The sequence below is a fragment of the Stegastes partitus genome, unplaced genomic scaffold, assembly GCF_000690725.1.
Source record: "Stegastes partitus isolate 25-593 unplaced genomic scaffold, Stegastes_partitus-1.0.2 Scaffold304, whole genome shotgun sequence".
Taxonomy (NCBI): domain Eukaryota; kingdom Metazoa; phylum Chordata; class Actinopteri; family Pomacentridae; genus Stegastes; species Stegastes partitus.
In genome coordinates, this window is record NW_007578035.1 from 405149 (window position 1) to 425868 (window position 20720).

At 41.3% G+C, this 20720-nt stretch overlaps 1 protein-coding gene across 1 annotated transcript in view; it reads left to right on the forward strand.

The window, feature by feature from the left end:
- The window catches only part of LOC103358336 (zeta-sarcoglycan), a 169547-nt gene that overhangs the window by 29725 nt on the left and 119102 nt on the right, over positions 1–20720 (forward strand). The window contains exon 2 of the mRNA XM_008283262.1: positions 20018–20119. Within this exon, the coding sequence (XP_008281484.1) occupies positions 20018–20119 (102 nt within the window). The remainder of the gene's footprint in view (positions 1–20017; positions 20120–20720) is intronic.

Genomic DNA, 20720 nt, shown 5'->3' on the forward strand with positions numbered 1-20720 from the left:
ACAGCATCCATTTCTATCGCAGTAGCCAAATTGTAAACATGGGTCGCTCACATATGACGCTGATGACGCTTTTGTCGCATACTGTGACCTCAAACGCCCGTCTCCTCCTGTCTACATGCAAACGTAAAGACGGAGTTTTTCCAAATCTCCACTTCGGCCAGAGTTTTCAGATATGATAATTTTCTGTGACTTGTAGCTTCGTTTATGCGTAAACCAAAGGCCCAAACGCATTGAAACATCATGCCCCGCCTTAGTCTACTTTCTTGGTCTTGTATCAACCTAACAGGTTCTAACACAACATTTTCTGTTACGACCTGAGCACACCGAACGCTGTCACTTCAGATTAGTTCTCGTCTGTCCGTAACACAAGTTGAAGGACATATGCACGGACAAGTAATACGTCCTGATTTTTTTTACACAGACAGGCACACACTAGCATCTACTGTTACTTATCCGTCAGCAGTGTAGCAAGTCATGTTTCCACTCTGTTTGGTATTCAGGTCATATCATTTCCAGGCAGAAAAGTGACCAAGTAGTTGGCATGGGATTTAAGCCACATGAACATTCGCTTGTCACTCAAGAAAGCCGGTGTCACATACTATTTTTGTTACTTTGTAGTAAACTCACATAGCATGCATGGAGTAAATTGGGCATACATTACCACTACATGCCTTTAATAATGAATATTTGTTGACAAATATGTCCGTTACACGGCACATTATTCTGTTTTCTCACCCTCTTCTTTCACATCTTATTATAGCTATGTATATAGCACTGGAGACAGACAAAGGAGCTTTTCAGACAGTTGGGTGGGAAAAAAAATGGCAGTTGCAAACAGTGGGCAGGAAAGAAAGTAAGGAAGGACAGAAATGGATGGATGATGGATGAAGACAGACATGTTTTGTCACTTGTTACTCAATGTGTCACTCAAAAATCTGAAGCATCACAGACAGTAAAATACTTAACTTTGTCCCTTTATTTTCTGCCTGTTTGCCAACAGTGGATCAATATAGCCTCCATGGATGAAAGCAGATGTATTTTTGTTATGCTTGTCACTCAGAAACAATCCCAACAGTGGAAGAAGACGTACTCTCTATGTGGGTGCTCTTCGGAGGCAAGTGATTGGCAGACAGGGGAGCTGGTGGCCACGGGATCCAACAGTGATGATCTGTCACCCGCAACCCATTAAACCAGTCACATATCGGGTAGCAGGGATAGGCTGGATGCTGGGTCACCTGGGTTATTTTTCCACTCTATGCATAAGTAATGCAGACAGATACACCGGCTCGGAGCGCATTAAGTCAGGTATCATGACATGCCAGTCCCTAATGATACATTCAAGGTGGTGGGGCAAAGTCAGTGCAGCACTAGTCATTGCAATACAAACACGATGGAAATATGGTTGACGTGTAAAGTTTTGTTCTTACTTTAAATGCACAGCGTTATGTTTTGATACATGCTCAGTTTTGGTTGTGGTTCTTACCGTATAAAGCCTCACTCGAAGCCACAAAGGCAAATTACAGAGTTTTACTTCTGCATTCTGCCTTTGCTGTAGTGAGTGGGTGAGAGTTGATTAGATATGACATAGTGTTGGCTTTGGGCAGAGGTGGCTGTGTAGCTCCAGGCGGTGGATAGATGAGGTTCCAGTTTTCCTAATATAATGCATGGCATACAGCACCACACCACATGTATAGTGCCTATAAAAAGATTTTTTTGCCTCCATCAGACATTTTCTCCTTTTTTTCTTGCTTTCTGACATTGAATTACGGTCGATATAATTTGATATTTTTGGTAAGAAATTACAAAGTAGACATGTTAATGTCTTAAATATATAATAAGGGATTGCAAAAGTATTCACCTTCTGTAAGTTGCTATTCAGTAGATGCACAATTACAGTGTACATCCTGTGTGGATGGCTCTCAATCAACATCGCACATCTGGACAAAGCAGTTTTACCCTATTTTTCTTTACAAAACTGTCAAGTGGCAAGGGGATCACAACTGAACAGCCTATTTCAATTCCAAACATGAATTCTCAACTGGATTGGTCCTGACTCTGCCACTCCAAAACATTTATTTTCTTTAAATTCAATTTAGTTCAATTTCATTTGTACACAATATATGTCATCTCACAGCACTTAACATAGCAAGGTGAAAGTAAGGTTAAACAATTTCTCAGGTTATCCTACAGGATTTTTCTATACCTTCAAGCAATCGTTTTACTCTTTACTTTGACAAGCCCTCCACTGGTGAGTAGTAACCCCACATCATAATGCTGCCACCACCATGCTTCACATTGTGCAAGGTGTGTTTGTGATGATGTGCCGTGTTTGGTGTGCGCCAAATATAGTGTCTCGTCTGATGGCCCGAAAGCTCAAGTTTGGTCTCAACAGACTAAAGAGTTGTCTCTCACATGCCCTCTGGGACATTCTAGTCCAGATTTAATATGAGCTTTCTCTTTTCCACTCTACTTTGATTGGTAAGGAACATGAGCAGCAGTTGTTGCAGGTGCCGTCTCTCCCGTCTCAGTCTTGGTGGCCTCCCTCACCGGTCTTTTTCTTGCACAGTCACTTTTTTTTGATGGCCTGCTCTAGGCAGATTTATTCATACACCATATTCCCTGAATTTCTTCATGATGGATTCAGCAGTACTCCAAAAGGATATTCAGTCACTTGGAAATTTTCTTGTATCCATCCCCCTGACTTGTGCTTTTTAATAACCTTATCAAAGAGTTGCTTGGAGTGTTCTTTTATCTTCACGGTGTAGTTATAACCAGGGTTACTGATTCACCAGTGACTGGACCTTCCGGATACAGGTGTCTTAATACTACAATCACTTGAGGCGCATTCGCTGCACTCAGACATTGTACATTCCACTAACTGTGTGACATCGAGCACTAATTGGCTGCACGTGTGTTGAGTTTCGTTGGGTTTTCTCTTTGACATTCAAGAGTCTTTATTTGTACATAAAATCAAATAAAAGGGCACTGTATACCAAGAATATTGTAAAGCCAACATCGGGTATATTACTACCTAATCAGATTCAGGTGGGGATCAACATTTAAAGCCAGTGCATCAAAGACAGCAGTGTAAAATTAATATAGTAAAGCTCACACTTAGAACAGGTATTGTCCTACATCTCATTAGTTGAATTTTACATATCCCCAGTTATTGTCCCTGACCTGTTGGTGTGGATATCCCCTTACATAGATGACAGGATAAAGTGGACATGACTTGCTGATCACAGTTGAACTTTTGGTGAAGTTGTAAACAACAGCAATCCTTGTGATTTCTGACAAACACGGGTTTATTTTAAGAATTTTTCTGGCTCGTACATTGGTAGAAAATGCATATATAGCAAGAGGACGACTGTATAGAGTATATAAGATAAAAGACTTTGATCCACAGCAGTCGTTGCCTCATCTTTATTTAACATTCAAAGACTTGCATGAGCTTGCGCTCAGCTGCAGACAGGCTTTCAGCGGTAAGTCGACATGCTCAAACCACAAGTTCTAGCGGTTCGTGGTCATGTTTTGCATTTTGGGATTTTGACTAACATTCCCTACAGTACTTTGGCCCTGAGGCATCTTCTCTTGTGCAGACTCTGCTGAAAATATTATTAGTCTCCACAGGTGTTGGGGGAGAGGGATTGACGTCATGCCAGCAGATTTAAAAGCAGGCATCGCCCCTGCCTGGCACCCTCACTGAAGTTTTGCACTCCTGGCTCAACTTGGGGCACACTGTAAGAAACATTATAAGACTAAGGAGAGATCTGTGTCAACTTATTTGCTGTGTTGAAAGATAACAAATGAAGAAAGCAACAAAGAAAGGAGGATTGTTACTTACCTAAGTCAGTTTGAAAATGCTTTGGGTTTCATTTAGACATCAATTGTAAGCAGTGTCAGAGTTAGTGCAGCAATTTAAGGCCCTGAAATTGTTGAATAAAAGTCAGGATGTCAGCTGTCTGCTGGCATTGAATCACAGTTGTAGCAAACTCTTCAAAGGAAGTTCTCTTTTTTTATCGGTGAAAATTCATTACTGATATATCCTTTTTGTTGCTGATGGATTGCTGTATTGCGGTTTTCCTTTGAATTGAATGTAGCAGTGATAGGTCGTCTGTTATTTGAAGGATTTTTGTGGGGAAATGTTTAACGTGAGATTGGATTGTATATCATAACACCTTGCAAATGCTTCACATCAGTCCATTCTTAATATGCATGTGCTGCACAAATCCTCATGTAGCACACTCCACGCAGTGTTTCCGTGACATGGATGCACGGTGGATTAAATGTGATCCTTGTGTTAGGAAGGCAAACAAATGGCTGCAAACCTTGCTGAATACCAGCGAGTCGGTATTAGCAATCTCACTTGTCACCTTTTAAATAGCCCTGTTCAGACTGTTTAGCTAATGCAGAACATGAATGTGTGGGCTGAATTACTATTGGGATTTGCGTGTTGCTCTCATAATGTGTACCCTTGAAACTTGAGAGACTGTGGAATCAGACAGTACGTGCTTTTACCACTTAGACTTTGCCTCCCATTTTAATATAAAAGAAAAACAAAACAGAACAAAAACTGTTGAGCTGCCAGAGACTTTGGCAACTCCCTCTAAATGGCTACAGCTTTGGTCCCCATGCACTATGAAAGGAAGGAAGTCATAACTTGGTCCTTCAATATAAGAAGTGTTTAAAGCTTTACGTCATTACTCTTAAAACAAACTGACGCAAAGTGATTTGTTGTTTCTTTTTGGCCTACGATGCTGCCTGTTCAAATCTAAATGAAACTCTAACCAACAGTTCAATAAGGAGACATCATAAGAACCTGGAGAGCAACAGTTTATTGCAGAAAAACGAGAATCCCAGATCAAAGTGTTTTGGTAGTTAGACTCCGGTGAGAAGCAGCATCATAGAGCGAAGTCCCACCTGAGAATAGAAGATGAGGACTGGACCCCCTGGAGTCCAGGCGCTGGTGGTGGTGGGGCAAACTCAGCAGATGGCTGATGGAGAAACCCCAGGCAAACCGGATGAGGTGGCGACGGGGAGGAGGAGGAGGAGGAGGAGGGATGAACGAACAGCTGCCTGGAAGAAACAGTGACAAAATTACAGTGAAGTTAAGGAACAGGATCGAGGGGCGGATTGGTTCAGGAAAATGAGGGGAGATAGACTATTTGAGAAGAGTAGTGACGGTAAGAGTGATCTCGACAGCATGGGAAAACGGAAGTGACGAAATGAGCAGAGCAGGAGTAGATTCATGGAGAGGAATGGAGACAGAATGTTAGTGAATGGACCTTTCATATAAAACATCAGCATAAGCTTCATTATGATTGTCTCTAATCAATTTATTTCTTTGTCTTCACCACTTTACAACTGATTGTTTAAAAACGGTTGTAAACTCAATAAATAATTGTTGGAAAAAGTGCATTCATGTAACACAGCGGTGAGGACAGAGTAGAAGTTTGATCCAACAGATATGAAACTGTTTCTCCTTCTGACATGAGTGTTTCATTCTATTTCCGACTACGTCTTAGTCCATGCTTTACAGCTCAGAGCGACTGAGGAGGAAGTACTGAAGTGAACACAAAAGCTGTCATTCACTATTTCCCCGAGACTTGTCCTGCCACACTTACATTCACTCAAAGCTCGCGTAGATGGAGGACACTCTTCTACCAGCTCTGTAAAACAACATAAGTGCAGATGTAATAATAAACAAATACATGCAAAGAATGAGTTATAAAAAATATATAAGGAAACTTGTTGCAACACTTCAACCAGAGTCATTCATTCGTTCTAAAAATGTGAAAACAACGCATTTGTGACCTTCCCACAACGTAAGTTTTAGCTGCTTGAATATTTCATCCAGCATCTTGAAAATCATTCAAAGGTTTTTGAATTATTTTGTCCAAGTGCTGGTGGAAAGCCTTCATGTAACCACTAAGTCAGGCAGGATTGCTTCCCCGACTCCCTCCATTGACATAACATTTTAGATTTATTTTTATTTATTTATTTATTTTTTATTTTTTCCACAACAAGATGGAGTGTGGTGACAGCAGCGAAAGCAGGCAGACGAACGCGAGTGTGAAGAGGCATTAGACCTTTGCTGTCATTTGTCACTCAGACTGTCTCACAGGCTGCAGAGGTGAAGTGGGACACAGCTGTTGGTGAAAACAAGGTGATGTTAACTGCACTTGTCAACCGCTTCCTTTTGTGATTTTGAATTTGTGTGGGTGAGTGGTTCGTGCGGAGCGGGGGGGTGGGGGGCCGAAGCAGCGGGAAACTCTTCGCTGTCATTTGTCAGTCAGAGGTGATTCAGGACGCAAGCGCTGGCTCATGGTAGGAGACAAGCGAGCGCTCTGTTTTGCGGACACTAAGGGCTGTCTGTTCACGTACAGCTGTGCCCACACCCCACTATTTTAGAAAGGTTAATATATGTCCTCGTGACACATCAGACAGTCTCTTCCCTGTAGCTATATCATTATCACAGGAAATTCCCTTCCAAATGGACACCTCACTGAAAAAAAAAAAAAACGTCTTGTCTAGCCTTATTAGATGTACACTGAAGTTCGATTTCCATATTTAGATTCAAAAAACCTACGGTACATCCAAACGAGACACTTGGTCTTTTAAAATATGTATCACATGTATGCTTTCCAACTCATTTTGACCGATGCCGATATATATATATGCACATAATTTTTCCCCTAATTGCAGAGAACATCAGGTCTCTCCTGTAGTAGAATTAACATATTATTATGCCCACTCGTAATGTTATGGCCGACTGACAGGTGCAGACATAAAAATGGCAGCACATTTCTGTGTTGGTGCCTGTGGGATCAACGCCTTTTTCTGGTTTCCGCGATAAGTAGTATAATTATCATTTATTTCGTTATATTTACTGGCATTTGCATAGAAATTGAAAAAAAATAAATAAATCAATCGTTTTAACTGAGCTAGTGCACCTCATAGAATATTCTTGACTGTAAAGATTCTCAGTCATCCAGGTCGTGGTTATTCTCGTGGTTTAATCGTAGCAACTGGACTTGCTTGAGTTCCTTGAAGACGTTTCACTTCTCATCCAAGAGGCTTCATCAGTTCTGGCTGACTAGTTGGGAGATCCAGATACTTACATCCTTAAAGCCACTAACACCTGAGTTTCGGTTTCAAATGGGGGTTTGTTGCTCCTCCCCTTCGTTATGCGAGTCGTTAGTACTCCCCTACCACAATGGGGTTCATTAGGGTCTATTGTGGCTAGGTGTGGATGTGGTTTCATCTTCTTGGGGAGAGATCTTAGGACTGAATTGTAAACAGGTGAGAGATGATGCCTCAGACCTCCACCTCTGTTGAGGGATGGTCTTTCCAGTTTGACACAGATGGTTTCTTTCACTCCTCTCTCAAACCATCTGTCCACTCTGGCCAAAATCTGTACATTATTGTCTTCAAAAGAGTGTCCTTTGTCCTTAAGATGCAAGTGAGTCGTGGTCCCAAGGAGCTTCTGTGCTGAGCCATGCGCTTGTGGAGCAGTTGTTTTATCTCCCCGATGTACAGATCTGGGCATTCCTCGCTGCACTGGACTGCGTACACCACGTTTCTCTGTTTATGTCTTGGTGTTTTGTCCTTAGGGTGAACCAGCTTCTGTCTCAGTAGGAAAAAAACAACTTTGAATTATGAAAAGCCAAACCAACCCCGTGCCTGAGGTGCTATAGATCCTTTACGTGTTGCCAAAACTACTTCACCAAGCCACGAGCTCCACCTCTGAAGGTGCCCTGTGGTATCTATCGCCAAGACATCAGCAGTAGATCCTTTAAGCCCCATAAGTTGCAAAGCAGAGCCACCGTGGATCAGAATTCCCCCGACGCCCTGTCACTACTGCTGTCCAGCAGCCTTGCCATTTACTGTCGAGGATTCTCTGAGCCAGTCATGTGGCTACGGTGATTTGGGCTCCTGTCAGTTCTCCTGCATTCAACACACTGACTAAGAAAACCAACTATAACATCCCACGATGAAGTTAAATGCATACATATGATCAGAAAGACAAACAGAAATCAACCTATACATTATATAATATATGCTATTTACTGCATCGATCACTCCATCCTCTTCAACACCGGCCTTTCTCACTAAGTAATTAGAAACAGTTTTATCTCTGTCTAAAGTTACTGTTAATGGCTGGAAATTGTCTGTTGATGTCTCGCATCACCCCCTGAACTGCTCAGAGTGTTTTAATGTGAAGCAGATGGAGGAAGTGCTGAGTTTGCATTAACAGCAAATGGCAGCAACAGCAAATTAACGCAGCATATGGGAGCAGATCAACAATGCCTAATTTTAAAACAGAGAGAGAACCACGAAATAAAGGCGTGTCTCTGATTAGAAAGGCCAGATTCTTTACTGTGGTGGAAACCTTTTTTTTTTTTTTTATTACTATTATTATTATTTCTATGTGTGTAGCTGTTGGCTGTTGGATTTAGTGGGTGTGCTGACTCAGATGGATGAGAGTCACACTACAAAGAGAGAAAGTGGTAAACAGGTGGAAGCAATTGCCCACCGGTTAGGAGCCAATACACACAAGTTAAAGCCCGTTTTCCCTGCTGTTTCTTCCGCATCTTCTGTGTCTAAAATGAACTGTGAGGCCTGAACAGCCTTAATGATCAAGAAATGAAAGCGTTTGACAGCGACAGGATCGTGCTGAAGTGGAGATAAACTCATGACTTTGCCAGTCCTACAACCAAGGCCAGCATTTTATGTTTATTTACGGACGTTGACCCTGGGGTCTGGAGGCTGCTTCGGACCACTTTGAGAATTGATGGCATTACAGCTTTACTTGAAACTTGATTTGAGCTCAGAAATTTCTTAAACCCACTTTAAATTCTTGGTGCAGGAAATGACTTTTCCTGCACAACATGGCACATGTTTCTATTTCGGTTTAAGCATCTCGGAATCCGTCCTTTAATCTGACTCTGGCGGTGTTAGTGGCATGCTGGAGCACCAGAAGATCGAGGGGGGGTTCTGCAGTTTGTGGAAGGAGCAAGGAAGAGAGATAAAAAGTGGGAGAGTGAGAAAGAAAGATAAAGACTGCCACCCCTGGTCTGTCGTTTTTTTTTTTTTCTTAACCAGATTGCATCCAAATTAACTTTATACAGTGTGGATAGAAACAAAACAAAAAAAGCACATTAACTAGATATTTGCAAACTGGATCCAAACCACACATGGAGGCGGTCTGTTATGTGAGTCCAATTGGATTTCTACAGATGCATCTCAGTCCTGACAGTTTGACTGCTTAAATCTCGTGTGTCTTTTGTGTCACTTGCAACATGTCACAAAAAGACGATGTTAAATCCAGAGTGGCAGGAGTGCTGAGCAGAATCCACTCATCCATGCAAACAGTTAGTGGACAGATGACAAAATAAATTGTCTGCAGGCACTTTGGGCTGAAGCCTCTGTACGGGGCAAAGCTAAAAGGGACCCGCTGCATTACCAGCGTAGCTACGTGGTTGCTAACGCCTCCGCCTCCAGCTGTCGGATCAAATGCACGTATCAGCGCGGACATTCTGTCCTATAGGGCTAATCTGAGAAACCAGTCAGCCAACGAAGCTATAGAAAGCAACTTTTTCACCAAGGACCCTCCTTTGGTGTCTCCCACTGGTCAAAAAGGCGAAGGACGACCAAAGCACTTTGAGCATTTCCTAATTTGCACATCCCTTCAGCCATTTTTCCAGCTGTTTTTTTTTTTTTTAGACAAAGGTGACACTGCTTTCTTGCTCTCCCTCTCTCTCTCTCTCCCTCTCTCTCTCTCTCTCTGGGTCTGCTGGCTGACATAAAAGGTTGTGTGAAAAATTACAACAGTCCTGAATATTAGAAGTGCCTGCAAAATACTTTCCCGGCCTATCCATCACCACAGGGACACATGAGTCTATGGTGTACGTGTGTGTGTGTGTGTGTGTGTGTGTGTGTGTGTGTGAATGCATGCTTGGAAACCTAAAAGTCACAGTGATAAACATGTCTGCACTTTGTATATGATTGGTGTGGGTGTTCTGTGTGCATAACCTTGCGCGCGGTATGCTTCCACCTAATGGGACAGTTTACCGGTTAACCTCGCTACGATGGGGGGGGAAAGCATCGTTATTTCTGCAACAACTTTATCGAAGGGGACGTCCACAGACTTGCACAAACTATTGACCTTGCACTTACGGGACTCACGAACACACCCCCCTTTTCATATCGGGCATTAAGATATGCCCTGTCTGGATAGTGTTGACAAGTGATTCGCTAAATTGACAGTGGACGTGATAGAAGCAACTCCTACGGCAGTTTGTAACACAGGTTAACGCCTGATCTTGATGGTAAAAATCAATTTAAATTGAGCGGTATTGTAAATATAACATTATGCATCTCACTGAAAACATTACCAGATGTTGCTTCCACAGGAATGCTCATCCAGTTAGGTTTTTGAATCCAAGCTTTTTCCAAACAAATGCTGATAACTTCAGTTTTTCCATTTGCCACGCTTGCATGAATGGCTTCTAGTTGTGGACCAACAACATTCTAATATTGCAAGCAATATCATTTCTAGCAGACAACCTGTTATTTATTATTTATTCACAAGAAGACACTTCATTATTCTAAACCACAGATAATGTGGTGTGTGTGCGTGTGGTCTATCTTGAACAGCTTTCATCTATATTCATATTTTTATTTGCCTTAGCTGCTCTTTTCTCTTTCTCTCTTTTGCTTTAAAGTCAGTAGCATTAGTGAGTTTGAACTTAATGCCAAAGTCTTCTTTATTTAAGGGTTATTGATTCTGAAAACCTCCCTCAGGTGCGATTCTCGAGATCAGCGCATGTGAAGCAGAATGGCAGCTCCAGTGTTGAATAAAGGATCATGGCTCCTAATTTAGATCACAGTTACTCCAGCCAGGAGCAGGAGTAACAGGACTTTTTAGCGGCATCTAAATGCAAGAAGTGAGAATGTAAGAAGTATGGATGAAGAAGGTGTTGGTCTTTGGAGCAATGTATGGTCTGCAGCATCAAATGTGTGCAACAATAAATGTTTGATTCACTGTTATTTTGGTCAGATTGGTTTTTAGCATGAATGGCTGCTGATCCAATTCAATACTGTCATAAGTTCTACGCCTCTATTTTTGAGTTTTTGTTGATGTAGTTAAAAAGGTGATGATTCTAGTTACTATTGAGGTCATAGTGAGTGGCGGTGGTGCACCAGACTGCATTACATCTAAAGGTGTTCCTAATATTTTACCCCCCTCATGCATGTTAATGGGATAGAAGGTTGGGTCATCAGTGACTCTGATGTTAATCCATACACCACTGCAGCAATGTGACAAAAGTGAAATAGGGATGCAAGGGAATGTAGCTGAATGTGTGATAATGAAACTATTGTGTCTGTAGTCATTTCCATTGTGCTGGGATTTGTTGACTTTTCTTTGGCAAACAAACGCTGGTAGATTTTTTACCAATGAAGCCCAGTTGGCAGAGAAAGAGAAACAGACATACAGACAAAGCCAAGCAGAGGTTTGTTCTCTGATTAGCTGATTAGTTGTTGTTGTGTTCAAAGTGGCTAATTTGTGGATAATTATTTTGCGTGCATGCATTCAGTTGAGCCAAACTCAAACAGCAAAGGACAAAAAAGGCACAATACAGCACGAGAGGTGTGAGTGTATGTGTGCGGACCTGCTAAAGAGAGTTATATTGTACAATACCCAACGATACATTTGAGTAGATTATTATACAATAAAACATACATACATTATGTAAATGTAGTTTTACAAGCCCAAAGTTATAGAGAACTTGCTAGAAAACATTAACAGCCAGGCAGAGGCTGGAGACAGGCTGGATTTATGTAGCAACAGAGAGGTAATTAAAACTATGATCTGCATAAAAGGCACCTTTTGACCCAGACAGTTTTTAAAAATGCAGAATAACCAATGTCCTGTGACCAGTCCCTGGGGCACACCGATAAGTAATGCTGTCAGCTAAAACCCAGTGGACCTTCCCTGGTATTTTTTTATTATTTTTTAATTTTATTTTCATTGGTATATGAGTGTTTCGTAATTGCGTGGTTATCGTGTCATGGATGAAAAGTTGCTCAGTGATGCCCAATAATGGACATATGCATGAACTCGTTTAACGGCAGCTGTGCCAGAAAAGCAAATGGTGAAGAGATGAAAGATTGAAAAACATGAAATGCAACTTCTTTTTCAAGATTCAAGATGTTTGGAAATGGATGACGTATAGTCACCAGCGATTGAGGCACCAATAGGAGTCAAAATACAAATTTAATAATTAAGCTTTGGGATTGTTAACAGCTACTTTGCAAGTGTCTAAAAACACTTTCTGTCGCTCGAATGCAGTGAACATTTCTAATTTGGTAATTTTATGACTGCCTGATTGTTAATAGGGGGTCATTACTAGTAATTGGGATGGTCTTCAAAGTCTCAAACACACGACTCGAGACAGTGAAGTATGTTTGGAAACATAGATGAAGCTAAAATAGCGATTGCATAACAATTTGACTGTCTTGTGATCGAGGCATTCTCAGTTTTGGGTTGAGAATATTGCTTTAGAAAGGACTGAAATAAAAACAGCCATTCGGTGCGAAGCGTATATCCACCAACACAGCATGAGATGTTTTTATTTCTTTTCGCTGAAATATCCGCACCACAATGGAGCGGTATCATCCAGAGAATAAAGAACCAAAATCAGTTTCTAAAAAAAAAGGTGAGACAGTCATAACAGCGCACCAAATAGCTTGATGCTTGCTGAAATGGACCGCCAGCCTGCGAGGCTGCGGCACTTTACAAGGAAGGTAAAACAGACTCGAGTAAGCTTCGAAAAAATAAAACATCAGCTGACATTTAAATGGGAACAGCCTGGATAGAGATGGAGAGTAAGTCTGTGATTCAAGAGCAAAAATCAATATTTGTCAGATCTCAAGAAGCACAGACAAAAGTAAAATACTACCAAGGCCTCTGCTGGTAATTAAAAAAATAAAAATGGACTTAATACTTTTAATGTATGTATAATGTAGCTATACAACAGTTTTTAAGTATTATTGAGCCAAAGTTCAATTCTGCTCATGTGTTTCTCAGCATCACACACAACTCTCTAATTCAAATGGCCTAATTTGCTTTTTTATCTAAGCTATAAAAGGACCACAGTCACAACTGCAGATTAAAATAATAAAGTCAAACACACTTTCATGCTGTAATTTATTTTGTCCTCTGCTCACAGTCCAGGTGGCCGTACTACACTGAGGTCAGTTTGTAACATTTAATTATGAATAATCAGAAGGTTTATTACCTGCTCAATTCCAGATACTGCAAAAATCCCTCCATTTCCACATGATTACCAAAGTGCTTTTAATTCGAGAAGGACCCAGACCTGCCATTAGGCCTCTGATCTGCTTTCCAAAACTAATTTCACACAGAGAAAGTGACAGACAGATGGAGGGAGAGAAAAGCCCTGACAAACAGATTCTTGGCGAGACAGAGAGCTAAACAATGGCAGATAAATGAATGAATGGGGGGGACTCGCTTGTTTTCTCCAGTCTGTTGATGAATTTCTATTCTCTTCTAGTCCTTGGCAGTATTGTTAATGTGGCATTCATGCCAATAATGCATACTGGATTGAAAATGAAACCAAAAAAAAAAAAAAACGATGAGCAGTGTGCAGCAGATGCAGAGAGAATGAGGGAAAGCCGTCATGTTCAATCGGAATGAGGCTGGAAGTGAGGTGCAATAAAACCACCTGGTTAATTTTAACATCGTCTTTGTGTTTTTTGAAATGGAGAGTGTGAGTGGGCAAGGGAGGCAGGAGGGGATTAGAGAGGCATCCTATGTGTATGTTATAAGTAGAAACTTGTCCGTATACTAGTATTTATGTGTGTTTCAGAGTGAATGACTTTGTTCCCAGGGCCTGTTGTGTTATTGCTTATTGAATAAGCCCCATGCTCCACTGTATATTCAGCATAATGACTATAGATGTAACAACAGCACTGGAAACCTCTGGCTGGTTTAACTTATCGATCTGACACACTCTTATTGCTTTGCTCCCATTTGTAAGCGTGTGTGTGTGTGTGTGTGTGGATTATATACAGGCCGATATATGGGATTAAAACTCCCATATTAGACTATCTGGGCTACCTCGCTTTCATATGTCTGGCAAAGGTCTGATTGCGAATTCGTAATAGAATTGATCGATGCTACTCGTTTGCGGGATGCCCATTAGCGTAAAAGGATTCTAATTTAAATTTTTTGTTCTGCATCGATGTGTTAATGTGTTAAGCACTAAAAGCAAAGTGTGATAGATGTTATTTATCAATTACAAAGTGCGGCAAGTTAAAAAAAAAAAACCTAAATCAAATCTATTATGATCACATTTCGCTTGCCTGTAAATGCACAAGGGCACCATTTTTCAAGGCTTCTCGGAGGTTGAAGAGCTCTTCAGGTTGTCACAGATGTGTTTTGATGTTTGCACCAGAGCTCTGTGGGAGGGCGTACCTGTCTCTGTTGCAGGACTTTTTATTCCTCTGGTTGTCAGCTAGCTCTATATGACTCTGGCTATATGTTTTGACATGCTGCAGAATGAACACAATCAGACACTTCCATAATGGCATCGCCTTCACAGTTGATGAGCTTAACAGCCGCTGCTTTTACTCTTAAATTGCTCCAATTTTCTTCTGTGATTTAGTCCTCGTCGAGTTCCCAAGATGTCCTGCTCTCCCATTGCTTTCCTCATTGTCTTATCCTCTCAATTTCTCTCCTCTCTCTCTCCCTCTCCCTCTCTCTCTCATTCGTTGAGTACATTTCCAATTTGAAAGGCTCTGCTGGTTTGTTGCACCTAACAATTAATGATCATTTGCTGCAGCACTTCGAACAGAATTTCTGTCTTCACGGACAGTTTCATCGATATTTGGGAACATGAAAAGAAAGCTGGAAACCAGAGAAGCGGGACTAATTTGTTGTCACTGAGCGACATATATTCCAACTGAAGGCAGAATAGGCTTGATATATAAAGCGCGTTTATAGTTTTACCCTTGAAAAGAAGTTGCTGTACAACTTTTTGAGCCTGAAAATGTCAAAGAGGGTTATCAGACTAACAATGGCATCCTTGTGTTGATCATTATAATATCAGCAGTACAAGAAAGTAACAGTGGCACTATAAACCATACTTAGCAAAATGTTCTCTCTGGACAGAATTCTCCTCTATTGTATATTCCAAATATTTTCAGGACTGAGCCATAAAACTCCATCCATCCATCCATTATCTATACACCGCTTAATCCTCATTAGGGTCGCGAGGGGCTGGAGTCTATCCCAGCCGACTCAGGGCGAAGGCAGGGGACACCCTGGACAGGTCACCAGTCTATCACAGGGCTACACTTAGAGACAGACAACCAAGCACACTCACATTCACACCTACGGACAATTTAGAATCACCAGTTAACCTCAACATGTTGTTGGACTGTGTGGGAGGAAACCGGAGAACCCGGAGAGAACCCACGCTGCACGGGGAGAACATGCAAACTCCACACAGAAAGATTCCGGTGCCCCCACCGGGACGCACACCGGCAACCTTGTTGCTGCGAGGCAACAGTGCTACCAACTGCGTCACCTTGCAGTCGCCATAAAACTCCTGAACACTATATTACATTTTTAAAAATTTTCCCGTCAATAGGAAACTCATTTCTTTTGATGATTATGATGATTTCTTATCAGCCGTCAGTAGAAGTTGTACCCCCCCCCACCCCCACACACACACCTACTACAGTACCCAGAAGCCCCACCAAACTCTGACAAAGCCCACGATCAGAGCAGCTGTTACACTTCTATGCTCTCTCTCTCCATTGTCACTCTCCTAAGCACCGATTTGACATGGTCCAGTGGCTGCCACTTTGCTCTGCGAGAGCCCCTACTATCCTAATACCCCGCATGGCTGTTTGAAAGGAATTTAATCTTACCATGTAAGTCTGATCCAACAATCTTTTGAGCATTCACTCGTGTGGAATCTGTAAAATACTGCATAACTGATCATAAACCGGCACAAAGCCAGTTTTTTTTTTATCGCACAGAGTCAGTCACCTCATCAGAAATGTAGCGATGGAAGGCGTCTAATCTATATGTATGCCTCACACAACTTTACAGGATGACAATATAGCATAAACACTATTCCTCACACCACACCTGTTGTAACGGTGAACAAGGAAAATAAAAGTTATTCGAAACTTCTCACATTCAAGATGCAGTTAAGTTTACGAAACGCGTTCACATTTAAGCCTGTTCCACATTAATCTGTTATAATTAGGGGCTTTACCGTCACATGTGTAATTTGTGATTTTAGTGCGATGCCCTTTATTCGAAGAGGCTCCCCATCGAGATCCAAACACCACCTTCTTTCTCAAGTTCCACTCGCTTATAAAACACCATGGGTTTCCTCAGCAGGGGGGTTTCTTTCATCTGTCTTTCTGACAAGCTGAAATGTCTTTCTGGTGGTTTTCTGGTCTGCATTGTAAGCTAAATCTACAATTTCAGCATTTTGTGGGTTTGACAAAGTTCAACAGCTGTTTTGTTAGCGTTAAAAACTACAGCGCTCGTGGGACGTGGGCTGCGTACCGAGACTCGTACGATATTTTTTGCTAAATACCGATTTAGTGTAGGTAGGAGCTGTCATGTTACATCCAGTGGTCCATTGTAATTGTTTAGCTATTGTTTTGTTATTTATGGTGCTTTAGATGTTGAATAAATTCGGGAAAATCCTCATGCTTACATTACAAATATATTCCCAGTAGATCATTAACTATGCTCTCTATAAAGTCGGATCTGCCTGTGGATGAAGCAGACCTGTGTGAATACATGATATTCCCATCCTGCATCAATATTACACAGCTCATCAATGACTAATGTTAATAAGTACTAGTGGGTGTCTGGAGATTCTTAAAAGCTCTGAACACATCTTAAATTGTCTAAGACTTTAAAACAGTATGTCTGAAAAACTGTTTTTTTTTTAAATAGCGATTACAAGATAAATCAAATGACGCAAGACGAATCACATGAGTGTCGTATTTTTGTGAAGTAAAATCTTTTCTTCAGTCCACATGTGATGGGTAAACACGCTGATAAATGGACAACTTTTTGTCTTCATTCCAGTTTATTTTAAGTGTTTTTACTTCCAGTTAAACCCACAGTTTTAGAGTTTTACCATCACCCAGGGCAGGTTTGCTTGAGGCGTGCCACAGCGAGCCAAGCTGTGATGACAATCGCTTCTCTGCAGCCTCCCGGCAGGGAATAGCAGAGTTTCACTGCTCTGCTAATGCTGCCAGAGTTAATTTTGATTTAGTCTTAGACTTGTAATGATAATGTGTGGTTGTGGGATGTCTTTCTATTTCAGTCTAGTTTTTTTTTTTTTTTCATTTTAGTCTAATTTGTCATTTGTCATGTATTTTTAATTTTTATCCCTTGAAAGCATTTTGAGGCTACAGCTGTCGCCATCTTTCTCGTGTAGTTACCATGGTTACTGCTTGTTCTCGTCTAAGATTGTGCGGTTAGCGGAAGAGGCTCTGTTTACTTATTCACAAACACTCGAGGTCTTTTTACTCTCAGTAAATCCGGTTGTCGTTTCTAAACTGTGTGAACAGATTCGCACTTTCTCTGTTCTCTTCCCGCTCACATGGTGTTAGCATTAGCACGGCGACCTGTTCTCTCTATCCCTGAGCGCTTCAGTGAAAGGCAACCAGATTTCTCTTCTTGGTTCTTGAAGAAGTCTAAACTCCCATCCTGACTGAGTCCCAGTTATTTATTTTCACCCCCAACTCACATGGCTAATGGTTCATTAACGACCCACATGCCTTGAACGGTTCTAAAACTGCTGCTGATGATGATTCAGTGAGTTGATGATGATAAAACCCTCTGGGGAGAGATCTCAAGACTGCATCATAAATACCTGATAAGTGGTGTTGTAGACTACCTCTCCTGTTTAAAAATCAGTTTAATAGCTGGTTGCCTTCAGTCCTCTCTCAAACCGTCTGTCCTCTCTGTCCAGAATGTGAACACTGCTGACCTCAGAGCTTATCTTTTAGATGCACTGTGGATAGCTGGGGGGTTTTCTGAGGACATTGGTTCTCGTCTGTTGTGCACTTGTGAAGCAGTTGTTTAGTGATTCTGAACCAAGGTAAAAAACTTTACAATGCTAGACGTAAAGAAGATATATAGATGCTAATAATCCACACCTGTCCACACTGAATGTCAACAATACTGAGAGTGTATACTGTCTATAAACATCCTGGTAACTGGCTTGATAAACCATTCTGTCACGGGATAACTAGTGCTGGTTGACCCAAATGCAGAAATGACACTCAGGACAGATGGAATCCAAAAACAAGGTTTATTGTAGAAATTGATATAGTAAAGATGAGAAAGAAAACGAGGCGGGGGTGTTACCGGTAGGGAGTAGATTGTCCAGGAAGCCACGGAGAAGGCCCGGGTTTGGAAACACAGACGGGAAGCGGGAACACTGGAGAATCCTCAACGAAGTAAAGGTGGTCTCGCTGACACTCGGAAAAAGGCACGAAGGGATGCACGAAGGGAGGCTCGGAGGAAACTTGGAGGAAACTCGGAGGAACACGAAGGGAACACTCGGGTGGTGGCTAGAAGTCGCCATGTAGGGCAACACTCAGGCAAAGAGTGAATGGTGACGGCTCCTCTTATACAGGTGGTGACGACCCAAATGAATTGCAGGTGTGTAGCTCACACACCTGCAGGGAATCAGTCAATGAGAGTTCCTCCAGGACGCCCTCTGGTGGACACCTGGAGGACAACAAAAACACAGGGCCAAAAATCACCATTCCCTGACACATTCGTATTTATCGTATCAAAGTGTGTGGCAAAAACTTTGTATAGAAACACATCATGCCTTCCTTTGAATAGGAAAAGTACAGCTTTAGACGGTCTTTCTATTGTCGTTGGTATTCTACAGACATGCCGCTGCTTCCACTATCAAACGCCTGGACTCAGTTTATCATTCTGCCCACATGTTCATTACCACAGATCCCTATGACACTTACCACTGCATTCTGAACAACAAAGTTTGTTTGGTGCTCTCTTGCACAGAGGCGTGATAAACATTTGTTTCTTTTGGTCTATAAATCCCTTATTGGACATTCACCACCTTATATAACATCTGTGCTGAGCTGGACTAAAAGGCTCGCCTGTGAGTTTATATCTGAACTTGGAAAATATGCCGTTAGTTTTTTTGTGCACCAAATACGTAGGATGATCTACAATATCAAATCAAGATCAACACTCGCACACCCTTTTTGGACCGTTCAAGATGAAGATGTCAAAATACCTGACTGCTTTGACTTTTTAAGTCTGCATATTCCACCGTATCTCGACATCATTGCAAATAGAGATTTAAGCGAATGAATAAGTTACACCTGGTTTGCATTCTGAGGAAAGAAAGTTTTTGTTAGCTGACTTTTAAACACATCTCTGACCCATGATGTAAGATTGTGGTCTTGTGTTGTGTTTTTTTTTTTTTTTACAATAGGTTGCACTAGTTAGGTGTCCAATTAACATTTAATTGAATAAATGTGTACATATGGATATATTTTATATATACACTCCTGAGTTCAAGCTTGATCATCAAAAGTAACAGAAAAATTCATGCTTTTATTTATTCTATTTTTTTATGAATTTTCAAGCGACGCCTTTCAGAACTTCTAACCATGTATGATGTACTTCACAATTTCCTCTTGCTTTGTCTGTGTGTATCGCTATGTGTAATATGAGTGTCCTTAGTGATAGATTTTTTTTTTTCTCCACCATTTGTAAATATGATGATTAGAAAACATCAAAATGCAGATAAGCAAAACAAATCAATAAATTCTCTCACTCTGGGGAGATGAGAAAACTCCATGTGCATAAATTGATTTCTATTGTTTTGTTGTTGTTTTTTTAGCTCAACTCGTCATTATTATCTGAATAACAACTAACCTTCTCTCTCTTATACCTTTTTAGGATGGTATGGGGAATCTGCGGGTGACCAAGGAAGGAGTCAGACTGGAAGGAGTGTCGGAATTCTTACTGCCTTTATACGTCAAAGAGATCCAGTCTCGTAGGGTAAGAACACACAACTTGTGTAGGTTCACAAGAAAATTCTGGTGTTTAATTAGTCTCAGAACGCGTGCATGTGAAAACAAATCACATGCACATAATAAGAAAAAGCAGAAATACAACCTCGCAATGGAGCATGTGAGCTCTACCGGCGCACAAATGCAGTCCTGTGAGTTTAGGACTGTGATGGATGCTTTCCCATTCGTGCTCATACATGCACATGCCTGGTTGTTCGATGCACGCATTTTGAAAATAATCAAAGGCCATAGAAAACCATGCTGCAGTGGAGAACGACGATGAATGGTTTGTTCGATTTTTCCGTTTATGCTTTGAAGTAAATGTAGTTCTCCTTCAATCGGCTTAATCTTTCCCATTGTAGCTGCTTATATTTTATATTGTGTGGTGCTTTGTTTATAGCGTTGCATGCTGTTTGTTTGCGGCCCTTTGTTCCACCCCCTATAATGAGCAGAAATCAGACGTCGTTCTCAGCAGTCGGGGGCCTATTAGTCATGTATGTGACACATCACAGCGGTATATATGATCCAGCACTCTGCCATATCTCCATTCATCACACACAGAATCATCATCGATCTCATCAGCGGAGGCA